Source organism: Tachysurus fulvidraco, chromosome 20 (genome assembly GCF_022655615.1).
Source record: "Tachysurus fulvidraco isolate hzauxx_2018 chromosome 20, HZAU_PFXX_2.0, whole genome shotgun sequence".
Lineage (NCBI taxonomy): Eukaryota > Metazoa > Chordata > Actinopteri > Siluriformes > Bagridae > Tachysurus > Tachysurus fulvidraco.
This window is the reverse complement of record NC_062537.1, coordinates 17,118,313-17,140,855: the sequence shown is the minus strand read 5'-3', so window position 1 is coordinate 17,140,855 and position 22,543 is coordinate 17,118,313. Positions and strand designations below refer to the sequence as shown.

Here is a 22,543-nt window from a genome sequence, read left to right as displayed (position 1 = left end):
TTCCACACTCCCCATCACACTGGACAGTTGACCCCAAATACTTAAACTCCTGCACTTTCTTGAACTCAGCCCCCTGTAACTTCACTGTTCTAATTTCCTCACTCTCGATCATACACATGTATTCTGTCTTAATATGACTGACATTCATTCCTCTTCTTTTCAAAGCAGACCTCCACCTTTCCAGGTGTTCATCCACCTGTTCTCTTCTCTCACTACAGATCTCAATGTCATCCACAAACATCACTGTTCACAACAATTCTTGTCTGACTTCATCAATCAAATTGTCCATCATGTCCATAGCAAACAAGAATGGACTCAATGCCGATCCTTGATGTAACCTCACCTTCACCTTCACCTTACGTCTTACCTTTAGCACATCTACCTGCTTTCATACTCCTCTCATACATATCCTGAACTACTCTGACATAGTTCTCTACCACTCCTGACATCCTCATACATTACCATAGCTCCTCTCTCGGCACCCTGTCATACGCTATCTCTAAATCCACTAAGACGAAGGGCAGCTCCTTCTGACCATGTCTTTACTTCTACATTAACATTAGCTCTTTCTGGGCATGAAGCCAAAATGCATTTTCTCTGCACACTCTCCCCATTTGTCAGTACCTTTCCATCTCTAACTGTACAAGTCCTTCATGTCTAACCTGGCATACAACTCATTGTATGCTTTCTGTTTGTCCTTTGCCACGTCCCTCTTCACCCTGCGCTGGGATTCCTGCTTATCCTGTCTACCTTCTTCAGTCCTTTCTATGTTAAACTTCTTTTTAGCTAGCCTCTTCCTCTGAATACTGTAATGTACTTCCTTGTTTCACCACCATGTTTCCTTATCTCTCTCAGATTGCCTTGTCCTTATAGAATGTGGTCTACCTGCATACTCCTACTACTGTACTCCTACCTCCACTCATATGTAACTCTATGATATAGACTACTGGAGCAGTAAGGATTAAGGGCCTTGCTCAAGGGCGGAACAGTGACATATTATATTGGCAGTGCTGGGGCTTGAATCATGATCATCCGATCAACAACCCAAAGCCCTAACTGCTTGAGCCACCAGCGCTGGCTTTTGCTTCAAATTAAACTACATATATACAATTGTATGTCTCAAGTAAGTGTAGTATTTTATGCAATGATTTGTTTCCCCAATCTAAATGTTCAAAGATCCATAGTCAGGCATTAAGCTTGGGAAAGTATAACTGTGTAGTACAGATTATTAATAGCTCATTCATACAACCAAAATGTTAGCACTTAACTTGTAAAAACACAATATTGTGTTGTGTTGACATTTCATAAGGGAAAAAACACAACAAAATGTTTTAATATCTTCCTTTTACAAGTTATATAACTAATGTAGCTTTTACAAAATATACTTGTACATAATATTTCCACAGGATCAATCAATGTAAATGTTAGTTAAAAGAATGAATGAAGTGAAATATGAATTAACTGGAACTGGAGAGCAAACATACATTTAGCAGAAAAAATAAAGTGCTTGTATATTGCATAAAAGAAATATCAAACATTGAAAATAAACAAGGATCTTTAAAAATCTTTGATTATCAATTTTTTTAAAATGTGGATTTCTTTCAATTTTCTTCAGTTACAATTAGATTTGATCAAATGGAAAAAGTCATCAAAATAACATTCAGGGAACTACATTTACTTTGTCTAAGCTCAATAGAAATAAAGAAATAATAACAAGTAATAGTGTCTATGAACTTTAGCTCAAATGTATTTGGTATGATTTCTAAGACTATTTGGCAAAAAATCTGGCAAAAGATTTCATTCCATGAATCCCATCCCAAGAATTGTACTAAGGCTCATTATCTGCAATTATTCCCTTCCTCAACTTGATTATTTATCATAAAAATCTTCAACTTAACTAGATGTGATTTGATAGATGTGAATACTAATTAAAGATTTGTTAAATTTGTTAAAATTGCAGCTCCTTCAGTATCAGCAGATGCATTTGTGTTGCTTGAAGACAACTTTTCTCCATTTGAGACATTGTACACATCTGCAAAAGACCAAAATATTCAGGACAAGTCAGGACAACGCTCACAGATATGGTTGAGGATAAAACTCACATAACAGAAATGTTCTGAAGATTGCAAAAAATTGCAAAAGTGAAATCAAATACACAAAATTTGAATTTGGCAATAAATTATGTTTACAATATAAAAATTATCAAAGATTATTAAGAAGTTATAGCATTTTTACAGAATGTGGGTTAGAACAAGGAACATGAACATTTATATTATAATTTTTATGGCTCAAATATGAATTAAATTATTTCTGGTCCACTGAAAAATGTATGATCTAAACAGGAAAATAGTCTGTATATTTATACAGCATTAGTGACCTACAGAGATGAAGATAGTCTCAGTTAGACATTGCCAAATGATGTGTGTTATCTTCATGTTTGCTCACCAGAACAGAATTCCATAACAGTTCCAGCAAACATGGTGAACTAAAGTCAATCTATTGAAGTCACTCCAAAAATAATAGCTAATTATAGACAGTATTAGCTACTTATAGATGTTTATAATTAGCATTAATAAGCAAAAATTGTTCTGGCTCAAACTTTTTATGAGAATAATCTGTGCAGTGGAAAACTATATGCAACCCATGATACAGAAAGTTTTTTCATCAAATAAGTTGAAATAGTATATACTGATTTATTGATTTATTTATTACCAGATCATATCATTTCCACAATCCTAGATCAAGCAGATTGAATAAAGTTATTATAGTTAAAGTGAGTTATGATCCCTGCAAGAAAAATGGTAATGAATAAACAAAACAGGTAAATTCAAAGGGCAGATTTATCCTCAGCTTGTTTTACGTACTTCTTCTCCGTAACATCTGAATGAAATTAATTCCACTTGAGGATGATGGCCCTGCACTTGTACTCTGTAATTCAGACACATCCATCATGGAATTTAAGTAGTAGTTCATAGATTAGATTAAAATAAGTATATTTACTTATTTTTAAAGAACACACAAGCAAATGTTGCATAAAATATATTTACCCTTGTGTGATTTGAGCTTAAGTTCCTCAGTGAAAACTTTCCTGCTAACGCTTCTCGGACCTGCGACCAAAAAACATTCAATATCAATGCGTTATTTATGTGTAAAAGAACTGTTTAAAAAGTGAAGAATTGTGTAAAGATCATTACAAGTGCACATGTACCTTACTATCCAGTAAAGTACCGAAGACCAAAATAAAGAAACCCTTAAAAGAAACAATTTAGATATTTATAACATTTACTTCATAAACACTAAGTAGAAGTTTTGGTAATTGTATAAAATTATAAAACAATTTCTGTTCACAGAAATTAGAATTACAGAAAAATGTAAATGCAATTAAACTGACTTTCATACCTGCATTGAATTAAATAATGCAAACATTCCATGAACTCCTAAGTTATTTGACCCCAAGGTCCCAATGCCGAATCCCCACGTTAGACCAAAGAGAGGTGTTAAAATCGCCACACATCTTGCAATGACCACTAGGGGATGTTTCTCATCTGGCTGAACAGAAGCATTAACTCCTCTCCTCAAGATCTTACACAGAACCACAATAAGCACCAGGAAGTTTATAGCTACAATCGTCAGAGCAGGAATCACAAATGCCAGGAGAGCCTTTGTTTTATTCCAGTTCAGCCAACAATTGTAACCTTGTTGAATGTATCCTTTGCCTCCAGCTGTAGATGCCACAGTAATGACAGCTATGATTAACGGGGCTCCATAGCCGACAGTAAAGCCTATGGCCATCATTGCTTCTCTGGTCATTCTGGAAAAGACCATGAGGGTGCGGTAGAGGAGAAAAAGTGCAGACAAAAACATCCAGAAGAAAAGGGCGAGATAAAAGAAGTGCATGAAGAACGTCACTGTACTGCAGGTAGCTTCTAGTTTAACAACAGCTGCTCCAATGATGAAGCAAATGTTCGCAATCAGAAGGGAGACAGCGATGTTGACTATGGAGACATGACGCATGAAGGATGTGTCATTTCGTGTCACTGATTTCCATATGATGATTTCAATGATGAGGCACAAAACCAAGCTGCCCGTTGAAATGCCAACACCAATGTAGGTTATATAGTCTAAGGCTAAGTTATCCATGTTAAATGGTGACATCAGGATTGAAAAAGAGGTTGTGTGATTGCACTCACATGTGTATCTTTCAGTTTCATTTCCTAATAGCTTTAACTGACATCCAGTCGAGTCCCATCCACCAACACCATTCAGAAGACTAAAGTTCCAGAAGACACACTGAGGGTTTCCCAATGCTTTATTTATTACATCAAAAGAGAGAGAGATGTTGTTAATTCTTGAATTTGCCTTAATCATAACTATGTCTCCATTGATCTTGGTGTCAGTCTGACTGCTGTCATTGTAGGTCAGAGTTCGAACAGGTAAGATGTTGTTAAATGCTGGAGAAACTATGACGGTGATGAACGTTGGTGGGGTAATCTCAGGAATACTTATTTGTGTTGTTAAATTGATACCAAATTCTTCCAAGAAGGAACTAGTAGTAATGTTAGTCTTATTGAGAGACGTAGACTCTATTTTTATATTGAAGCTTGTATTAGGGAGCCTGCTTCCAAAATTTTCAGTTGACTTTAGAAGTTCAGAGCTGGCATTCATGGATGCATTGTTGTTGTTTATACGCAGCCACGAGTCCTGTGCACCATCTGATCCAACAGCATTGGTTGTGTTTAGGACATACTTGAAATTAAATTATACATTATATACAACACATCTGAGCATCTTGAAATATTTCATCACTAAATAATAATCATTAAGCACAGTAAAATGTATTTCGTTCTTTCCAACAACAGCAATATGCTGGTGCAGATTGTATAAAATGATTTATACAACCATATATTTCTATTTACTTTTTTATATTTATGATTTTATTTTATTATTTGTAATGTATACAGTTATGAGAAAAAGAAAGTTCACCCTTTTGAATTCTATGATTTTAGGTATCAGAACATAATAATAAATCATCTGGTCCTTAGCAGGTCATAATATAAGATAAATACAACCTCAGATGAACAACACAAAACGAAGGAAAAATCTTATTTGAAAAACTAAGTACATCGTAGGATTCAATAGATTGTACAACCACCTTTATCAGCAATAACCTGAAGTAATCTTTTTCTTTATGGCTGTCAGTTTCACACATGTTGCTTAAGTTCATTTGAGGTGTAAAGGCATTTGTTTATGCATATTGTAAAGGCATTTGTTTATGCATATCAAAATAGCATATTAACTAGATTCAATCATATTCTAAACAAAGGTGAGTTTATTGTACATACCTCCATAATGGGTTGGTCGATTGAAGTTGTTAGTGAGAGATTTGAAACGATGTTTAGTACGTCTACAACTGCTATTATGGTTGCTGTCGAGTCAGTGATGTTTTCAGTCAGTGATATAACATTACCACTGAAACTGTTCATAAATGTCTTGATGTCTCCTACCTGTAAATTCTACAGAAGCACAAACCTTTATAAAGAAGCAAACACAAATTACACAACTAAGATTATTATTTCATTATTTTCATGGAAGTAAGAAAAAAACAAATTGCCTTAGCTTCATCTTTGAACTGTTGGATGGCACGAAGAACACAATTGTTTTCTATAATGTTCCAGCCATGTGAACTACACTGAGCTACTTGAAAGCCAGCAAAGTCTCCAGTACAGTTAATGGTTTGTATTGTGCTCACATTTCCAGCTCCAAATGCATCATTATAGCAGATAAATGCTAAAAAAGAAAGATGTGGATTTATTTATTTATTTGTTTGTTTTGCTGTTTTTTATACCAAGGTTACTAAATAAGCTAAAAGTACAATATTCACTTTGAACACTCAAACTGATTTGCAATACAAATGTCCACTTGTAACAATTATTAGAAAACATTTTTTTTTGCTTAATTTAAAGGCAGGGTCCATGATTTTTGAAAGCCAATGTCGACATTTGAAATCACCAAAACAAACACGCCCCTAACCCAAATGGGTCCCACCCCTGTATTGATAGCTCCGCCCACACATGCATATGTAACCCAGGCAAATAATGGAAATTGCAGATTACAGACAAAAAAATCAAGTAAAAATGGCACACAAACATAATCATGTAAAGGACGGCATATATTAGTTCTGTGAAACAAAGCAAAAACCAACGTTACTCACCTATCGAGAAGGAAAAAAGCGCCTTGGCGTCATAACTAAAGTTGAGTTTCCCGAGTCTCCTGAGCTAAACGCTGTTACTACACAAAACGCGGTTGTAGCTGCCTCTCTACATTACTACGATAGAAAAGAGGTGTTATTTGTGTAGTAACAATAAATAGTATTTGTGTAGGAGTTATTGACTCGGGAAACTCCAATCTGTGAATATGTGGCTTCCTGCTCCTTCAGTTCTCTCCAGCGCTGAAAAGCTGATCCTATATTAACATGTCCTACTTCCTGCCTTATCGTAAGCCTTTCTACGCTTTCTTTCTTTGTTTTTATCCTCCATGTCAATGCTAAAACCGCTTTCTGCTAATGTCACACATGCGCACTGAACTCTCTCTCCGCCACATATTGGCAAGCCCCGCCCCTTTTTGCTCATTGGCTACACATTTGTTTTGATTTTTGTTTAATATCGGCCCAACTCATTTTTCTGAAGCATTTCTCAAAAATCGGAGACCCTGCCTTTAAGGACAATGATTTCTTCATTTTGTTGGAAGAGTTTATAGCTTTTACAAAGAGAATTATTAATGAAGCTACATTTGCAAATTCACATTAGGTGATTTATTGTGTCAGAGTAGAAGAATGAATACAATTTGTATGTACAGTAACAGAAAGCGGCATCAAAAGTGGCCAAAAACAAGTATTAAAACAAAAATTAAATGAAATGAAAGTTAATTCATTGGTTTCTTTAAATCCACACCTATGCAATTATATACAGTAGATGATATGCATACTGAGTATGAGAACAAACTAATGGACTACTAACTAACTATTACAGAAGATGAAAGATGTATGTTTTCACATTCCACATATTACAAATGTATATACAGTATTTTAGGTTTATTATAGCTCTGGGAGGTAATTTAATTAAAAATCAAGGATTACTCACCAGTGTTTGTTATACGTATCGTGGAGCTTGCTGGGTAACTGTTTCCATTCATAGGTGATGTTAGTTGACATGTTACCTGTATGTTTTGGTCTACAGTTTGGCAGTCCTGTTTTTTACTATCATAGTTACATGATAAACATGATGATGAGTCTGCAGAGTCTATTAAATGGTAAAAAAAAATTGAATTAGCTTCTTACATAGTGTTTAATTTTAGAGTAGTAGCATATTTAGGCAAAATATGAAAAAAGATCATTCATCTAATTACTATACTAAAATTTATAGACTCCAGTTTTTCAGTCAGATATTGAGACCAGCGTGAAGTTGGCCCCCCACCCAATGCAAAACGTCAGCAAAATAGTCTCGTTCATTTGTGCTCCGTTTGTGCTGGCTTGTGCTGCAAAAATTTTGGTGTGTGCTGCTTTAGTTTTTTTAGATATTAAAAGAATAATTATAGTAAATTCTAGGTCACTCAACCCCCCCCCCCCCAATCTGCTCCAAATTTACTGAAATAAACATTGAATGGCCATTGACGTCATCAGCCCCCCTACATGCACCAAATTCAACAAAAATAGTCTTGTTCATTTGTGCTTCATTTGTGCTGGTTTGTGCTGCCAAAAGTTTAGTTTGTGCTGTTTCGGTTTTTGTAATATTAAACATTTTATTATAGCCAATGATGTCATCAGCCCCACACATGCTATTAAGACTATTAAACAACATCAAGACTATTAAACAATTCAATAAACAATTATCTTTACTTCCCTGGTCTCTCCTGACTTTTTATTTTATTTGCAAGGATTATCTGCTAAACTTCACTGCCACCACTAGGCACAAGTGTCGAGTATCGAGTGTCAAAATCAGTGTCGAGTTTGTTGAGAAAAGATAGATACAAATAAAACTACAGAAGTCGTTACTAAATAAAATTTCTGGCCAATGAAAGCACAAAGTTTTAACACTGTCAATTACAACATTATTAGTTAACTTCAAGAATAGTACAACATACAGTACAAGAGAGCTAAGATTGTCAATGTTTACTGAACAGAAAACTCATTGCTAATATAATACTGCTAATGAAGTTATGAGATGCTAATTACAATTGCCCCATGTTAGATTTTTTTTAATACATTGTACATCTAGGGGTCAACATTACCATATTGGTCATAATATAAGATGTATTATCCTTATTTATTACTATAATATGTATTCAGACCAATATAGTAGTGCATGAAAATAAGTTTAAACTGTACATGACATTTTTGAGTCAGGATTATTTAAGTGGGTAATTATGTTTTGCTTATCCCAGATGCCCAAGAAACCAACAGTTGACAGGGATTCCATTTTCACCGTCTTATGTTCAGCAAAAGATGCCATAGTCCAAAATGGCAATATAGCTACGCCTAATCAGAGTATCTGGACAGAACTTAGTAAGCAGCTAGAAAACAAGATCACTGCAAAGGCTCTATACACCTTTGTTAAATTAAACATCTGACTGTTTTAGGATTTACACATGAAAGTGATCATGAAAGAAGTGGCAGTAGTGATGATGCTTATTTTGAGCCAGGGTCACTTTCCCCCAGACCAAAAGATTCCTGGACTTTTTATCTTGAAGTTCAATTTCAGAAATAGATTGAATTCATGCCTGAAACAGTACAATAAATAGACAAGTTCTCTAAGTCACAAAAAAGGGAATACACAATTTTGAAGCCTGGAATCTGGACACATGTGGTACATCAAATTTGGCAAGAAGTGAATTGCTCCTGCACAAGAGCCAAGGTCTATCTATCAGCCACTGAGAAATACATTGAAATCAGAGGCAACTGTAAGGAGTGTCATGGCCACATTCACATAAAATGTGACAGAGGGCCTGAAATAAACTGCCCAGTAGTGCTCAACTGTTTAATTAAAAATTCAATTCTATTCAAATTTATTTGTATAGCGCTTTTTACAATAGACATTGTCTCAAAGCAGCTTTACAGAACATAAACATAGAACAGAAGGTAAACATAAGGAATAATATAAAGAATTAACAAAAATAAAAATTCAAGATTATTATTAGATATCTATAGTTTGTAATGTGTATGTATTTATCCCCAATGAGCAAGTCTGAGGTGACTCAGTGGCAAGGAAAAACTCCCTTGAATTGGTGAAGGAAGAAACCTTGAGAGGAACCCATCCTCATATGGGTGACACTGGAGAGTGTGATTATAAATATACAGTCAGACAAATGTTGTATTGTTGAAAGGATCACAGAGTTCACATCTCCTCTTTAGTATCACAGAGTCCAACTGGAGCTGGTAGATCTGTAGATGTCTCAGGATTCTCAGAGTCAGCCTCATCTCAGTGGAGGTCCAAAATCTTCATCACACGGAAGATGATCGGAGCTGGTACAATGTCTGGATGCCTCGGGATGGGTAAAAAGAGAGAAGCAGTGTAGAGGGATTAACATATCTGCTGTTTATAAAAAGAAAATGTTCAAGTCTGATATAATGGTGCACAATTTTATGGGATGTATTATGTGTACGCCTTACTAAAGAGATGAGTTTTTAATCTACATTTGAACTGTGAAAGTGTCTCTGAGCCACGGACAGCATTAGGAGGACTATTCCAAAGTTTGGGAGCTAAATAAGAAAACTCTCTACCACCTTTAGTAGACTTAGATATTCTGGGAACTACCAGAAGTCCTGAGTTTTGTGAAATCAGAGAGTGTGAAGGATTTCTAATGTGTTAGAAGACTAGTTAGATACATGGGAGCTAAACCATTAAGAGCCTTGACATAAGTAGCAGCAGTTTGTAATCAATTCTAAACTTAACAGGTAGCCAGTGTAGAGATGGACACTTTGGCTATTTCATCTGGTTTTGATGAGATATATAACTGTGTGTCATCAGCATAGCAGTGGAAACTAATCCCATGTCTTCTAATGATGTTCGCTAATGTACGCATGTATATATAGAAAAGCAGAGGTCCTAGAACTGATCCTTGAGGGACCCCATAATTAACTGGTAGTAAACTGGAGGATTCACCATTTAATTCTACAAAATGGTATCGGTCTGACAGGTAAGATCTAAACCAACTTAAAGCCTGTCCATGAATACCTGTGTAATTTTGTAAGCAATCTAGAAGGATGTTGTGATCTATAGTGTCAAATGCAGCACTAAGGTCAAGTAGAACTAATAGAGACATACAGTCTTGGTATGAAGCTAAGAACAAGTCGTTTGTGACTTTCACAAGTGCAGTTTCTGTGCTATGATGGGGCCTGAAACCTGACTGAAACTCTTGAAGGATATTGTTCTCCTGTAAGAAGGAGCTCAGTTGAACAGACACAACCTTTCCAAGTATTTTAGACATAATGGGAAGGTATGAAATAGGTCTGTAATTTGATAGTTCATTTGGATCTAAGTTGGGTTTTTTGATGAGTGGCCTAATACCTGCCAATTTGAGAGATTTAGGGATGTAACCTAAAGATAACGAGGAGTTAATAATATTAAGAAGAGGCTCACCAGCTCTATGTAACACTTCTTTCAGTAATTTAGTTGGAATGGGGTCTAGTGAACAAGTTGTTGATTTAGCTGTAGTAATAAGTTTATCTACTGTAGCTCTTCCTGTCCTGTACTTGTAAAGCACTGTAGTTGTGTGTCTAGAGCCTTAAGTGAGACTAGGTCACTAGTCTCACTTATGTTGAGCGTCACCTATTTTATTCCTGATACTTTCGATTTTATCAGTGAAGAATCTCATAAAATCCTCACTACTGAACTGTGATGGAATAGTGTGTTCAGATTTCTGTTTTTTTGTTAAACTAGCCACTGTGCTAAATAAAAACCTGGGATTGTTCTGGTTATTTTCTATGAGTTTGCTCAGGTGCTCAGCCCTAGCAGCTTTTAGAGCCTGTCTATAGCTGGACATACTGTCCTTATACACAATTCTAAAAACCTCTAATTTAGTTTTTCTCCACTTTCGCTCGAGGTTACGGGTTTCTCCTTTGAGGGTGTGAGTACGACTATTATACCACGGTGCAAGTGTTTTATCTCTAACCTTCTGTAATCGGATTGGGGCAACAGTGTCTAATGTGCTAGTGAATATAGCGCCTATGCTGTTAGTCAATACATCTAGGTTGTTTATGTTTAAGGGTACAGTAAGAAGTTGAGACAGATCAGGCAGGTTATTTGTGAATCTGTCTTTATTGGTCGGAATAACAGTTCTACCGAGTCGATAATGTGGTGAGACACAGTTACTCTGTTCTAAAGGCAGTAGAATACATATATATATATGTATATATATATATACATATATATATATGTATATATATATATACATATATATATATATATACGCACACACTTTGATTTGGCAAGGATGCATTAAAAGAATTAAATAAATTAAAAAGAATAGACATTTATGTTGAAAATTTAAAATTTAAAAATATTTCAGTTTCAAATTCTGTTCCTTTCAATCCACATACAAGTTCTTAATTGAGCACAAATTATAATTGATATTTAAGCATCAAATCATGGTATCAGAATGATTTGTGAAAGATCATGTGACTGAAGACTGTAGTAATGATAAGTACAGTAATGAGTAATGAGTAATACAGCTTTAATCACAGGAATAAATTACATTTTACTATATATTCACATAGAAAACAGCGTAAATATTGATATAATATTACACTGTTTTATTGTATTTATGATATAATAAATTCAGCTTTGATCACAGGAATAAATTACACTAATTTATATTCAGAGAACAGATTTCACAACATTTCTGTTTTTACTATATTTTTGATGTATGTACTGTATATACTTTGACTTTGAACAATCTTAATGTTTTCAAAGTTCTGACTTTTACTGTATATGTTTATATGCTTATTGGTGCTTGCATTTATGACAGTGTTACTCACATAAGAATGTAGAGAACCAAGTAAAAACACTTACCTTGGAGTTTATGATACATTCCACACATCGCTGTGTCCATTAAAAGCTGAAAGCGCACGGTAAATAGATAACAGTTTAGTGAATGCGACTATTTAATGTGATTTGGTTTGCCGTATGGATCTTACCTTGACTTGACTGCGTGACCTTAGAATGACCACCTAATATTATTTTAATATTATAAAAACCGAAGCAGCACAAATGAAACTTTTAGCAGCACAAACCAGCACAAACGGAGCACAAACGAACAAACGGAGCACAAACGAACAAGACTGTTTTTGTTGAATTTGGACGAGGTGGGGGGCTGAGTGACCTTAGAATGACCACCTAATTAAATGTTTAATATTTAATAAACCGAAACAGCACAAATGAAACTTTTAGCAACACAAACCAGCACAAACGAAGCACAAACGAACAAAACTATCGGCCAATAATTTAGTGTTTAAGACGTCATCGGCCAATAATTCAGTGTTTAATGTTATAAAAACAAACACAGCAAAAACGAAACTTTTAGCAGCACAAACCAGCACAAATGAACGAGACAATTTTGGGTAAATTTGGAGCAGGTGGGTGGGGCTGAGTGACCTAGATTTAACTATAATTATTCTTTTAATATCTAAAAAGCCAAAGCAGCACAAACAAAAATTTTTGCAGCACAAACCAGCACAAATGGAGCACAAACGAACGAGACGTATTTTGCTGACGTTTTGCATTGGGTGGGGGGCCAACTTCACGCTGGTGATATAGAGTTAGGCTGATATATCCATGACCACACACATCACATATAAAAAATGTATATAACCTGTTGATGATTGGCTGCAAACTCTGGAGTTAACATACAAACTCACTCCATAAATCCCCTGAAAACAACACTGAAGTGGAATTGTTGTATCCTCACATGGTACAACTTTGTCACTGGTTACTTGGATATTGGGGTATGGCTGAATAGTAATGAACTGATAGTTAATATTGGGCATAGAGTTTAGTATTGTACTGCAGGCATATTCACCTACAAAGAAGAGACAAAACCAGCACTATAATAAAATAATGTGTTTCAAACATCATCTATATAGTCATGTTAAATAATTAGGACACCCCATTAAATATTCGTTTCTTTATAAAAACAAGTCAATATTTGTTTTAATTTGTACCTGTAGATGAAAGTGATGTAATTGCATGTAAACATCAAAATTCACATTGTTTTTACTTATTAAACAAAAGAAATCAACAAAAATTAGTCTTTCAATTGAGGAAAAAGTTAGTTTTCCCTGTGCTATAAGAGCAAGTGTTTCGCCCTTTATCTGAAATAACCTCAATGATACGTTTCTTGTAGCCATCTATCAGTTTCTGATATTGACTGTAAAAAAGTTTTCCCCACTCTTCAATGCAGAATTCTTTCAGCTTTGTGCTTGAGGGGATTATTGCATGCACAATACATTTCAAAACACCCCACAGAATCTCAATAGGATTTAGATTTTGTCTTTGACTTGGCTATTCCAGAATTCTCCATTTCTTACTTTTCACTCAGTCCTTGGTGGATTTTCTGGTGTTTTGCATCATTGTATCTCAAGCACCTTCTGATACAATGTCAAATTCATAGTGGATTATATGATAATGAGCAGACCAGGTCCTGCTGCAGCAAAGCATCCCCAAACCATAACACTTCCACCTCCATGTTTCACAGTTGGTATGAGGTTCGTTTTCTGAAATGCTGTATTTGGTTTACGTCAAACATGCCATCTGTTTTTGTGTCCAAATAATTAAATTTTAGACTCATCTGTCCAAACAAACTTTTTTAAGCATCTTGTGATGTACTCTTGGGGTGAATTTGCCTGGCTGTTCTGACCTGGCCATGTTGACAGTTGTTTTAAATTTTTTCCATTTGTAAACCATTTTCTGGACACTTACTGGAATTACTGATTACAAATTATTTTTATATTCTTTTATATCCTTTACCAGAATCATAAGCATCAACAATCTGCTTACTGAAGGCCTCAGAGAGCACTTTGGATCTCACCACGGTGATACCTCACACTTCAACAGCTAAGAGCAAACCAAACTACTGCCTGAGGTTTAAATAAGGCAAGTGTTCTTCAGAATTCTCTGTAACAATGTTCTAATATTTTTTTAAATTACACTTTAAAGATCATTTCAAAAACTTTCCTTTTTTAAATTTATATTTGTGTAGTTCTGTTACTTGAATCTTCCACTATTGTTAAAATGAAGATCAAATGCCCATATGTTTAACTATTTAAAAAAAACATAGGTTTCGTGGGGTGTCCTATTTTTTCACATGACTGTATGTGTATATACATATGATATATATAATATGCTGAGAATATAGTCTATGTGTACATGTGTATTCATGATCAATGGAATATGAAAGAGCAAATTTCTCAGTGGACATAAGTGACAAAACCTGGTGGAAAATGAGGCATGGTTTAACCAGAATCTAATTTGTTCTTGAGGTGCATTTTTTGTCCTTTGCCACTAACATTTGTAGGCGTTATTAAGTAAATAGTTAAATTGAACCTTTCTAGTTTCAGATATTTATTATTTTATTAACAATTAATATATTTATGTATTTCATCATATTATAGTAAATTTGTTAATTAGTGGACCACGTTTCATTAATGTAGTAAACAGAATGGTTTCTGACTTACCGCTGTCACTGGGAACAACATCGTTCACAATGAGATCAGTGTTATTCATTGTATATTTATTCGATTGTGACAGTTGATTCCTATTCAAGGTCCATGTGATGCCATTTGTTGGTAAAAGTGTGCATGTCAGTGTGAGACTTGATCCAGGAAATATATTATCACTGTTTGTATATAGTCCACCTTGCACTGCATAGAAAAGATAAAGGTTAATATAATTAATAATTAATAGAGGTTAATAGAGATTTTAGAGTTAATAAAGTTGCAATATTTAGTATAACAAGAGATGCTATATATAGTTACTACATAAAACTGGCACGAAAAATTATAGATTGCACTTGCACTTCTTCTTTAACTTCTTTATCATTGTTATTTTTATTTATGTAGTTATGGCCTTATGTGCACAGTAATGCATTGTTCTTACATCCTACTTTGTCCTAATTAGTTGTGCAACAAATCAATTTCCCTCAGTGATTAATAATAAATCTGTCTATCTATTGAACTAAAAAACCCATCAACAACAATATTATTATTATTATTATTATTATTATTATTATTATTATTATTATTATTATTATTATTATAGGAAGAAGCATCTACCACTTTGAAAGACTGCATTATCGTTCACATTAAATCCATTTGATCTGAGAGTTTGAACAAGTTGTTTATTCGCTAGTTGCAAATCAGGCTGAGCAGTTGTTGAATTAATTGTGAAATCTGCAATCACACTGCCAGCCCTGTTTGGAAAAAAAAACAAAAAACAAAAACAGAATATCACAAGTGTAATTTCAAATAAATTATCAAAACAACTATATGTTTTTCTTAATTCATTAGAGATTACTTCTTATTTTTTTAAGTATACAGAATAGATGGAGATCTAAAACATCTAAGATTACAATAAATAAAATCACCTGAAGCCAGTCACACTTGCAGAGTTGGGCTGATAGCTCGGGACAATTTTGTAATTTTCATTAATCTGAAAGTAAAAAAATCTTACTATGTCACATGTAAAGAATAAGACAAAATATTGGGTGTTCACGTGATAATTCAAATGGGGCAAATGATAAGGAGGAATATAATGTTAATCCATTGTATTATTATAGGCACTAACTCCAATAAGCTTTGATGTTATAGTACAAATAACACATAGTAGACAGTGCTGTTACATGTAAATAATTTATGGCAGGGGGTGCATAACATCCCATCTGGAACACAGACAGAAGTACCTGATCTGTTAAAAAAATATTGCTGCACACCTTCTGACAGATTCCTGCATCCATCCGCTGCAGTATAATTTGTTTAAAAAGTGACAGTGGAAGTATGTATTACATGTTACAACACTACTACTACTACTACTACTACTACTACTAATAATAATAATAATAATAATAATAATAATAATAATAATAATAATAAAATAATAATAATAATAAAGATAATAATAATAATCAATGAAATCAGAAAGCATGTTTTATTGTATAACACTTACTGAACTCTGAATTATACTGCTGTATGTTATATACTTGTCACTCCTTGTGTTGTTAAGTGCGAAGTCAAATTGTTCAATTATTGTCAATGAGTAGCTTAATTGAATGACTGTAAAGAAATAAGAATGACAATAGTTGTTAAAAAACAGGTAGAGGGTTATCAAATAATTCGTGAAGTGTTTACTTCAAAACAAAAAAATAAAATTTAATCACACAATATGGGTAAATCTATATAGTTGGAATGGACAACAGAAAAAAAAGGATTAAAATCATACTTGTGGTTGGGATTGTAGTGGTGATTGGAGTTGGAGCTGGAGTAGTTGAGTAGGCTGTAGTTATGTCAGTTGGAGTTGAAGCAGTTGAATACTCTGTAGTTATGTCAGTTGGAGTTGAAGCAGTTGAGTACTCTGTAGTTATGTTAGTTGGAGTTGAATCAGTTGAGTACTCTGTAGTTATGTCAGTTGGAGTTGAAGCAGTTGAGTAGGCTGTAGTTCTGTCAGTTGGAGTTGAATCAGTTGAGTACTCTGTAGTTATGTTAGTTGGGATTAAAGTAGTTGAAGCAGTTGAATACTCTGTAGTTCTGTCAGTTGGAGTTGAAGCAGTTGAGTACTCTGTAGTTATGTTAGTTGGAGTTGAATCAGTTGAGTACTCTGTAGTTATGTTAGTTGAGGTTGAAGTAGTTGAGTAGGCTGTAGTTATGTCAGTTGGAGTTGAAGCAGTTGAGTAGGCTGTAGTTCTGTCAGTTGGAGTTGAATCAGTTGAGTACTCTGTAGTTATGTTAGTTGGGATTAAAGTAGTTAAGTAGGCTGTAGTTGTGTTAGTTGAGGTTAAAGCAGTTGAGAAGGCTGTAGTTATGTCAGTTGGAGTTGAAGCAGTTGAGTACTCTGAAGTTATGTTAGTTGGAGTTGAATCAGTTGAGTACTCTGTAGTTATGTTAGTTGGAGTTGAATCAGTTGAGTACTCTGTAGTTATGTCAGTTGGGGTTAAAGTAGTTAAGTAGGCTGTAGTTGTGTTAGTTGAGGTTAAAGCAGTTGAGTAGGCTGTAGTTATGTCAGTTGGAGTTGACGCAGTTGAGTACTCTGTAGTTATGTTAGTTGGAGTTGAATCAGTTGAGTACTCTGTTATGTTAGTTGGGGTTAAAGTAGTTAAGTAGGCTGTAGTTATGTTAGTTGGAGTTGAATCAGTTGCATACTCTGTAGTTTTATTGGTTAGGGTTCCAACAGCCTAGAGGAATTAGGAGAAATTTCACATATTTTAACACTTATTACCTGTTCAGTTCATTTAAGTTTAGATTTGTATTTTATCAGTTTATATATGTACTTTTTTGTATTTGTTTGTTACAAAAACTACATTTTATACTTATGTTCATTCTGTACTTATGTCCATTCTGTTGTTTGTTTAAATATTAAGCCTAAAATTTTAATCAGTATCTCCTTGTTTCTCAAGTTTTTCATCACCAGCTCCTGTATGTCAAGGAGCGTAATGTGGTTTTGTTTTCGGTAAGAATAAATCAAATTAATTTTAATACTTGTTTGCAAGGCTTACATAAGGAACTGCACACAAGAAACCACTCATTATTCTTAAAAATAATGAAATATATTATATTTAATCACTGTTTATTACAAGTTTATTCTAAGTAGGACCACTGAACAGACATCATACAATCTAATGTCTAATTTTTTACAATTTCTGCAGAAGAATGTTTAAAAATTTACCTTGTGAGTTATTCCAAAAATAAGCAGAACAACAACAAACCTCAGGGAATATTCCATTTTATCTGTGATATAAGAAAGAAAAGAAAAAACAATTTAGACTTCATCTAATGTAATAAAACAAGATATTAGTCACTGTACTTGCTGATAGCTGTAGTTTAGAAGCTTGACACTACACCTTACATCGCATCAATATACCACTCTGCTTCAAGAATCTGCTTTAATTAAATTCCAAAAAAATCAGAAAATTACATGGTGTTTTAATAGCTCACTACTGGAGAATTTTTTTCTTTTTCTTTTTAAAAAAAAAGAGAGTAGACATTCTGTACAAAACAATTGAGTCCACAGTAATGTCACCTACACTCCTCTGGAATACAGTAAAAGCAGTACTGAGGTAGGATATTATCTTATACTTTACACACATGAAGTATATGATGTTAAATCCTATACCTGCTGTCGAATGGGCAAAGAACACATTTCAACATTCGACAGCGAGCATTATTTCATATGACACTCACAAGAAGCTAAGAATCACAAGGTGCTATTGAAAGATAGCCCTAACCTGCTCATGGACCATTTATTCCTTGAATTAAATGCCACCTTACAATAATAATATATAATAATATTATATAATACTATGTACAACTTATTATATCATATATTATATGATATAATACACAAATAACAGTAAGAGTTAGTAGGTAATTGTTAAAAAGGCACATAATTTGCTAACTCTCTTTCCCATACTAACATTTAAAGTTACTTTAAATAACTTTCTGATAGATTAAGTTATTGTTTGGGCTAACTTGGACTATTAGAATGGTTATTTGCCATGCATAGTGATGTTAAATGTAACTTAAAAGTCACTACTCCAGGATCCAAAAAAATGTTACAATGGTATGTCGTGAAAGTGTCTGATTCATAAAATATTTGAAAGATAGTTGCGATAAGCAATCTCTTTTACACAGTATATTATTAAACAGAAGCAGTTAACAAGCACAACCTGATAAATAAGTGATCATCAGAATACTAGATGATTTTCGTATCTTACCAGATTCCTGGGTCCTGGTTCAGCTGTTTATATAATCCTCTTTTATTTCATATAACCATTGTCTTCTTTTCTATTCCATTATTTCTGAACCATCATACTTTTTTTGTTTGTTTGTTTTTTCAGTTTTTGATTATCGTCTCTTAGTGCATGCAGATAATTACATTTACAGCTATTAATCCTGTTATTTCTTGCAGACCCAACACTGACATACAAATGAAAAACAGCACTGAGAATATTCCTCTGCAAGATAAGATGGTAGATAATTGACAAGTACTGTATTTCTGATAATTAAATGCAGGTTCAGTGCAATGAGGATAAGGTTCCCTTCTGAGCCTTTTTCCTTTCAAGGTTTCTTCCCTTTTCTTTGCTTTAGACTTACTTATTGGGGATATATCATTTGAATGCACACATCACGTTTCTCTTTTTTTCCGATAAATTTCATGGTGTTTGTTTTTCTATCGATAACTACTGTTACAGATTACACAATATTAGATTTTAAAACTACTGTCAAAAGGACAAAGTGCAGTTATTATAAGCTGCAATAAATTCCTGCACTCTAGAGGACCTGCTGATTAATCATTAAAAAATACTGATAGTGAAATATGAGCTATATCATGGTATATCACTATACAATGTCCAGGGTGTATCCTGCCTTGATGCCTGATGATGCCTGAAATAGGCAAAGGCTCCCCGTGACCCGAGGTAGTTCGGATAAGCGGTAGAAAACATATGAATGAATGAATGAATGAATGAATGAATGAATGAATGAATCATGGAAATGCAATTTTAGGTCTTACCCTAGCTCCAGACAGTCCACTTTTATATCTAAACATTCACAGGTTAACAGAAACAGTTAAGCTTTTGGGGGTTTTATAGCTGAACACTGAACATACAGATGCTTTATCATTAATCATTAGTGTTATGGTTTGTCTTTTTTCCTCATTCCAGGTTATTTGCATGGGTTAGGCAAGCAGACTGATGGGTGAGATAATATACGAACAAAAGCATGTGGATATCTGACTCACACCTGGATATGTATCTTCCTCAAACTGTCCTCACAAATTTGGACACAGACATTTAGTTTGTCTTTGTATGCTGGGGTTTCATTTTTGCCCCAGGCAAGAAGGTTTACTGGCCTTGACAAGACATGCTACATACATTCAGAGGTAGCTACTGACCCTGCCGCTTCTCCACAGTACTCCGAGGAAGACCTCATACATCAGAAGATGACAAAGGGTTTTAGGTTGTATGCCATATTAATAGACCAAAACTTTGAACCTACCAGGTAAACCTGACTTGTCCACTACAATCAGCTAGGTTGCAAGCTCCTTGGTGGTTTCTTGGCTTACAACTGTATCTCAGAGGCTACAGTCAAAGCCATCTCACTGCTTGGTATAAAAGGAAACAGCTTCTTCAGCATTCTGTCCAAACATATGAAAGATTTCACCAAAATGTTCATGGAAAATGTGATGAAAGTGACTGAGCATGTACATTCAGTTATTATTTCCCATTCCAGGCATACACAAAAATATGGACGTTTTGAAAACAACTTGCCGTGTTGAACCACCTGTTTTGGCTACTGCTCAAAAACCCATGACATGTGATCTGCCGGCCTACATATTTGATTAACATAAGGAAGTACATTGGCCATATTCTCACCATCAAATTTGGTGATATCAGCACACACAAACTGAACAGGTCTAACTTTAAATTTAAAATTTATTTTAACAATTGACATTGTCTCAAAGCAGCTTTACAGGACATAAACAAATAAACAAAATGTTAATATAAAATAATAATATAAAGATTAATATAATACAAAAATTCAAGATTAACATTAGATATATTTAAATGTTTTTGTATTTATCCCCAATGAGTAAGTCTGAGATGACTCAGGGGGCAATGGCAAGGAAAAACTCACTTGAATGGTAAAGAAAGAAACCTTGAGAGCATCCAGACTCAAGGGGGAACCTCGTCCTGATTTGGTTGACAATGGAGGGTGTGATTATAAATATACAGTCTGACAAATGTTGTATTGATGAGGAGTTTGGTGTCCTCAAATACCACATGGAGTTGGCATCTCCTCTTAGTATGTCCGAATATTTTATGAAGCAGAGTACATCTCTATCTCTATGTATGGAGCTTGCACATCTCTAGATACCTCAGGATCCTCACAGGTTTGTAATCACTTCTAAACTTAACAGGTAGCCAGTGTAGAGATGATAAATTTTGAGTTATATGATCACACTTTCTTGTTCTGGTAAGAACTCTAGCATCTGCATTTTTTAATTAAATCTTCTGTGGTCATTACACACTTTGTTCAATTCAAGGATAATTCATGCAATATTGTTTATTTGAAAGCATTAGAAATACAGTTTCTTGTCTCTCCTTTCAAGTGGTTGAGGTTTATTTGGGATATAGAAAGTAATTAATAAGTACAGTAAGTAGAAGAAAATTAGTAAGTAGACCAATACTTTCTAGAGATAGTAATAATTAATCTAATTAGACTTGTTGAAGATGTAATTTGTAGTTAGTAATTAAGAACTATTTTAAGTTCCCAACAGTTATAATATCAGGGGTGAAACCAGAAGTAGTACAGTATTTTATTTTATCAGGAAACACAAAAATTGTCAGAAAGCGCTTAAGAGTGAGGCACAATATGTTCTGCATCCCCGATGTTATACACAAAACTACCTGTAGCACCCCGAACGACCAGGGAACTTAGGTGCATACAAAGAAAATCCACCACAGTAAGCATAGGATAATAGAAAGCACATTAAACTTTATTTAACAAAGCATTAAAATAATTTGGGTCATTCATCCTGACCGGAAACAGCCCACCAGAGCAGCCTCCTTCAGATGGTATACTCGGTAGACAAAAGATAATTGAGCTTCCTACAGGGAAGAGTAGTTTCACTGCAAACTGTATGAGCACAGCAATCTCCACCCCATAAACCTACCACAAATCATTAATAATGCACCCTCAAAATCAATACATCACACAATTAAGCACACAAAACCTGTTGGGGCTCTATCAATCCCTGTCTCCGATTCCCCATGAAGTGGTAGGAAGCTACCCAAGGGGTATACCCAAAGGGTACAGGTAAAACCAGAAAATCAAATGTATTTAAAAAGAAAAGGAAAAAAAAAATAAAGACAAAATCCCCTAGCCAAAAAAACCAAATTACACAAACATAATAAGTCAAAAAGAAACAAAAACCCCAGCTGGCTAGGGAATTAACATACATTCACAACAGGGAGCAGTCAGTTTTACAAAAAAGAAAACCCAAAAGAGAACAGCAACTAGTCACTATCATCTGATAACCTATAACAAAATAGATCATTTAATTATTACCAGTCACACTCAAATAAACAAAACTAAATAAAAATTAAACATACCTTAACGGTGGTCCTGAACATCAAGCACCCACATTCTAAATAAATTAAATAATTTTCATACATCAATCATACCCAAACACACAAACAAAACAAATAAAACAAAACATACCTTGGCAAAGCAAAACCAAGCAAATCCACAATGATCCGGAGTTTCAAACTATCACATACTAAA

The 22,543-nt window shown here is 34.4% G+C and overlaps 1 protein-coding gene across 2 annotated transcripts; it reads right to left on the bottom strand.

Annotated features, from left to right (window-relative positions):
• Positions 1–1,586: 1,586 nt before the first annotated feature.
• On the bottom strand, positions 1,587–19,362 carry LOC113661336 (adhesion G protein-coupled receptor F5-like). Of its 2 annotated transcripts, XM_047804454.1 has the most exons (16): positions 18,973–19,362; positions 17,925–17,986; positions 16,485–17,433; positions 16,212–16,318; positions 15,634–15,698; positions 15,323–15,459; positions 14,726–14,911; positions 12,865–13,071; positions 7,140–7,298; positions 5,612–5,787; positions 5,343–5,513; positions 3,400–4,746; positions 3,209–3,250; positions 3,048–3,107; positions 2,865–2,928; positions 1,587–2,032 (listed from the first exon to the last, which is right to left on the bottom strand). In XM_047804454.1, the coding sequence occupies exons 2-16, from the start codon at positions 17,979–17,981 to the stop codon at positions 1,929–1,931; spliced, it is 3,831 nt and encodes a 1,276-aa protein (XP_047660410.1). In that variant the 5' UTR covers positions 17,982–17,986; positions 18,973–19,362; the 3' UTR covers positions 1,587–1,928. The 2 variants fall into 2 exon arrangements, with proteins under 2 accessions (XP_047660410.1, XP_047660411.1); XM_047804455.1 differs by lacking the exon at positions 12,865–13,071.
• Between the last annotated feature and the right edge of the window lie 3,181 nt (positions 19,363–22,543).

Excerpts from the sequence above, each read along its gene's own strand:
- LOC113661336 (XM_047804454.1), bottom strand. The coding sequence starts at position 17,981 with ATGGAATATTCCCTGAGGTTTGTTGTTGTTCTGCTTATTTTTGGAATA. Across the intron at positions 4,747-5,342 it reads TCGACCAACCCATTATGGAG|TATGTCCTAAACACAACCAA; the intron begins GTATGTACAATA and ends TTTAATTTCAAG. Across the intron at positions 3,108-3,208 it reads GTACTTTACTGGATAGTAAG|GTCCGAGAAGCGTTAGCAGG; the intron begins GTACATGTGCAC and ends TTTTGGTCGCAG.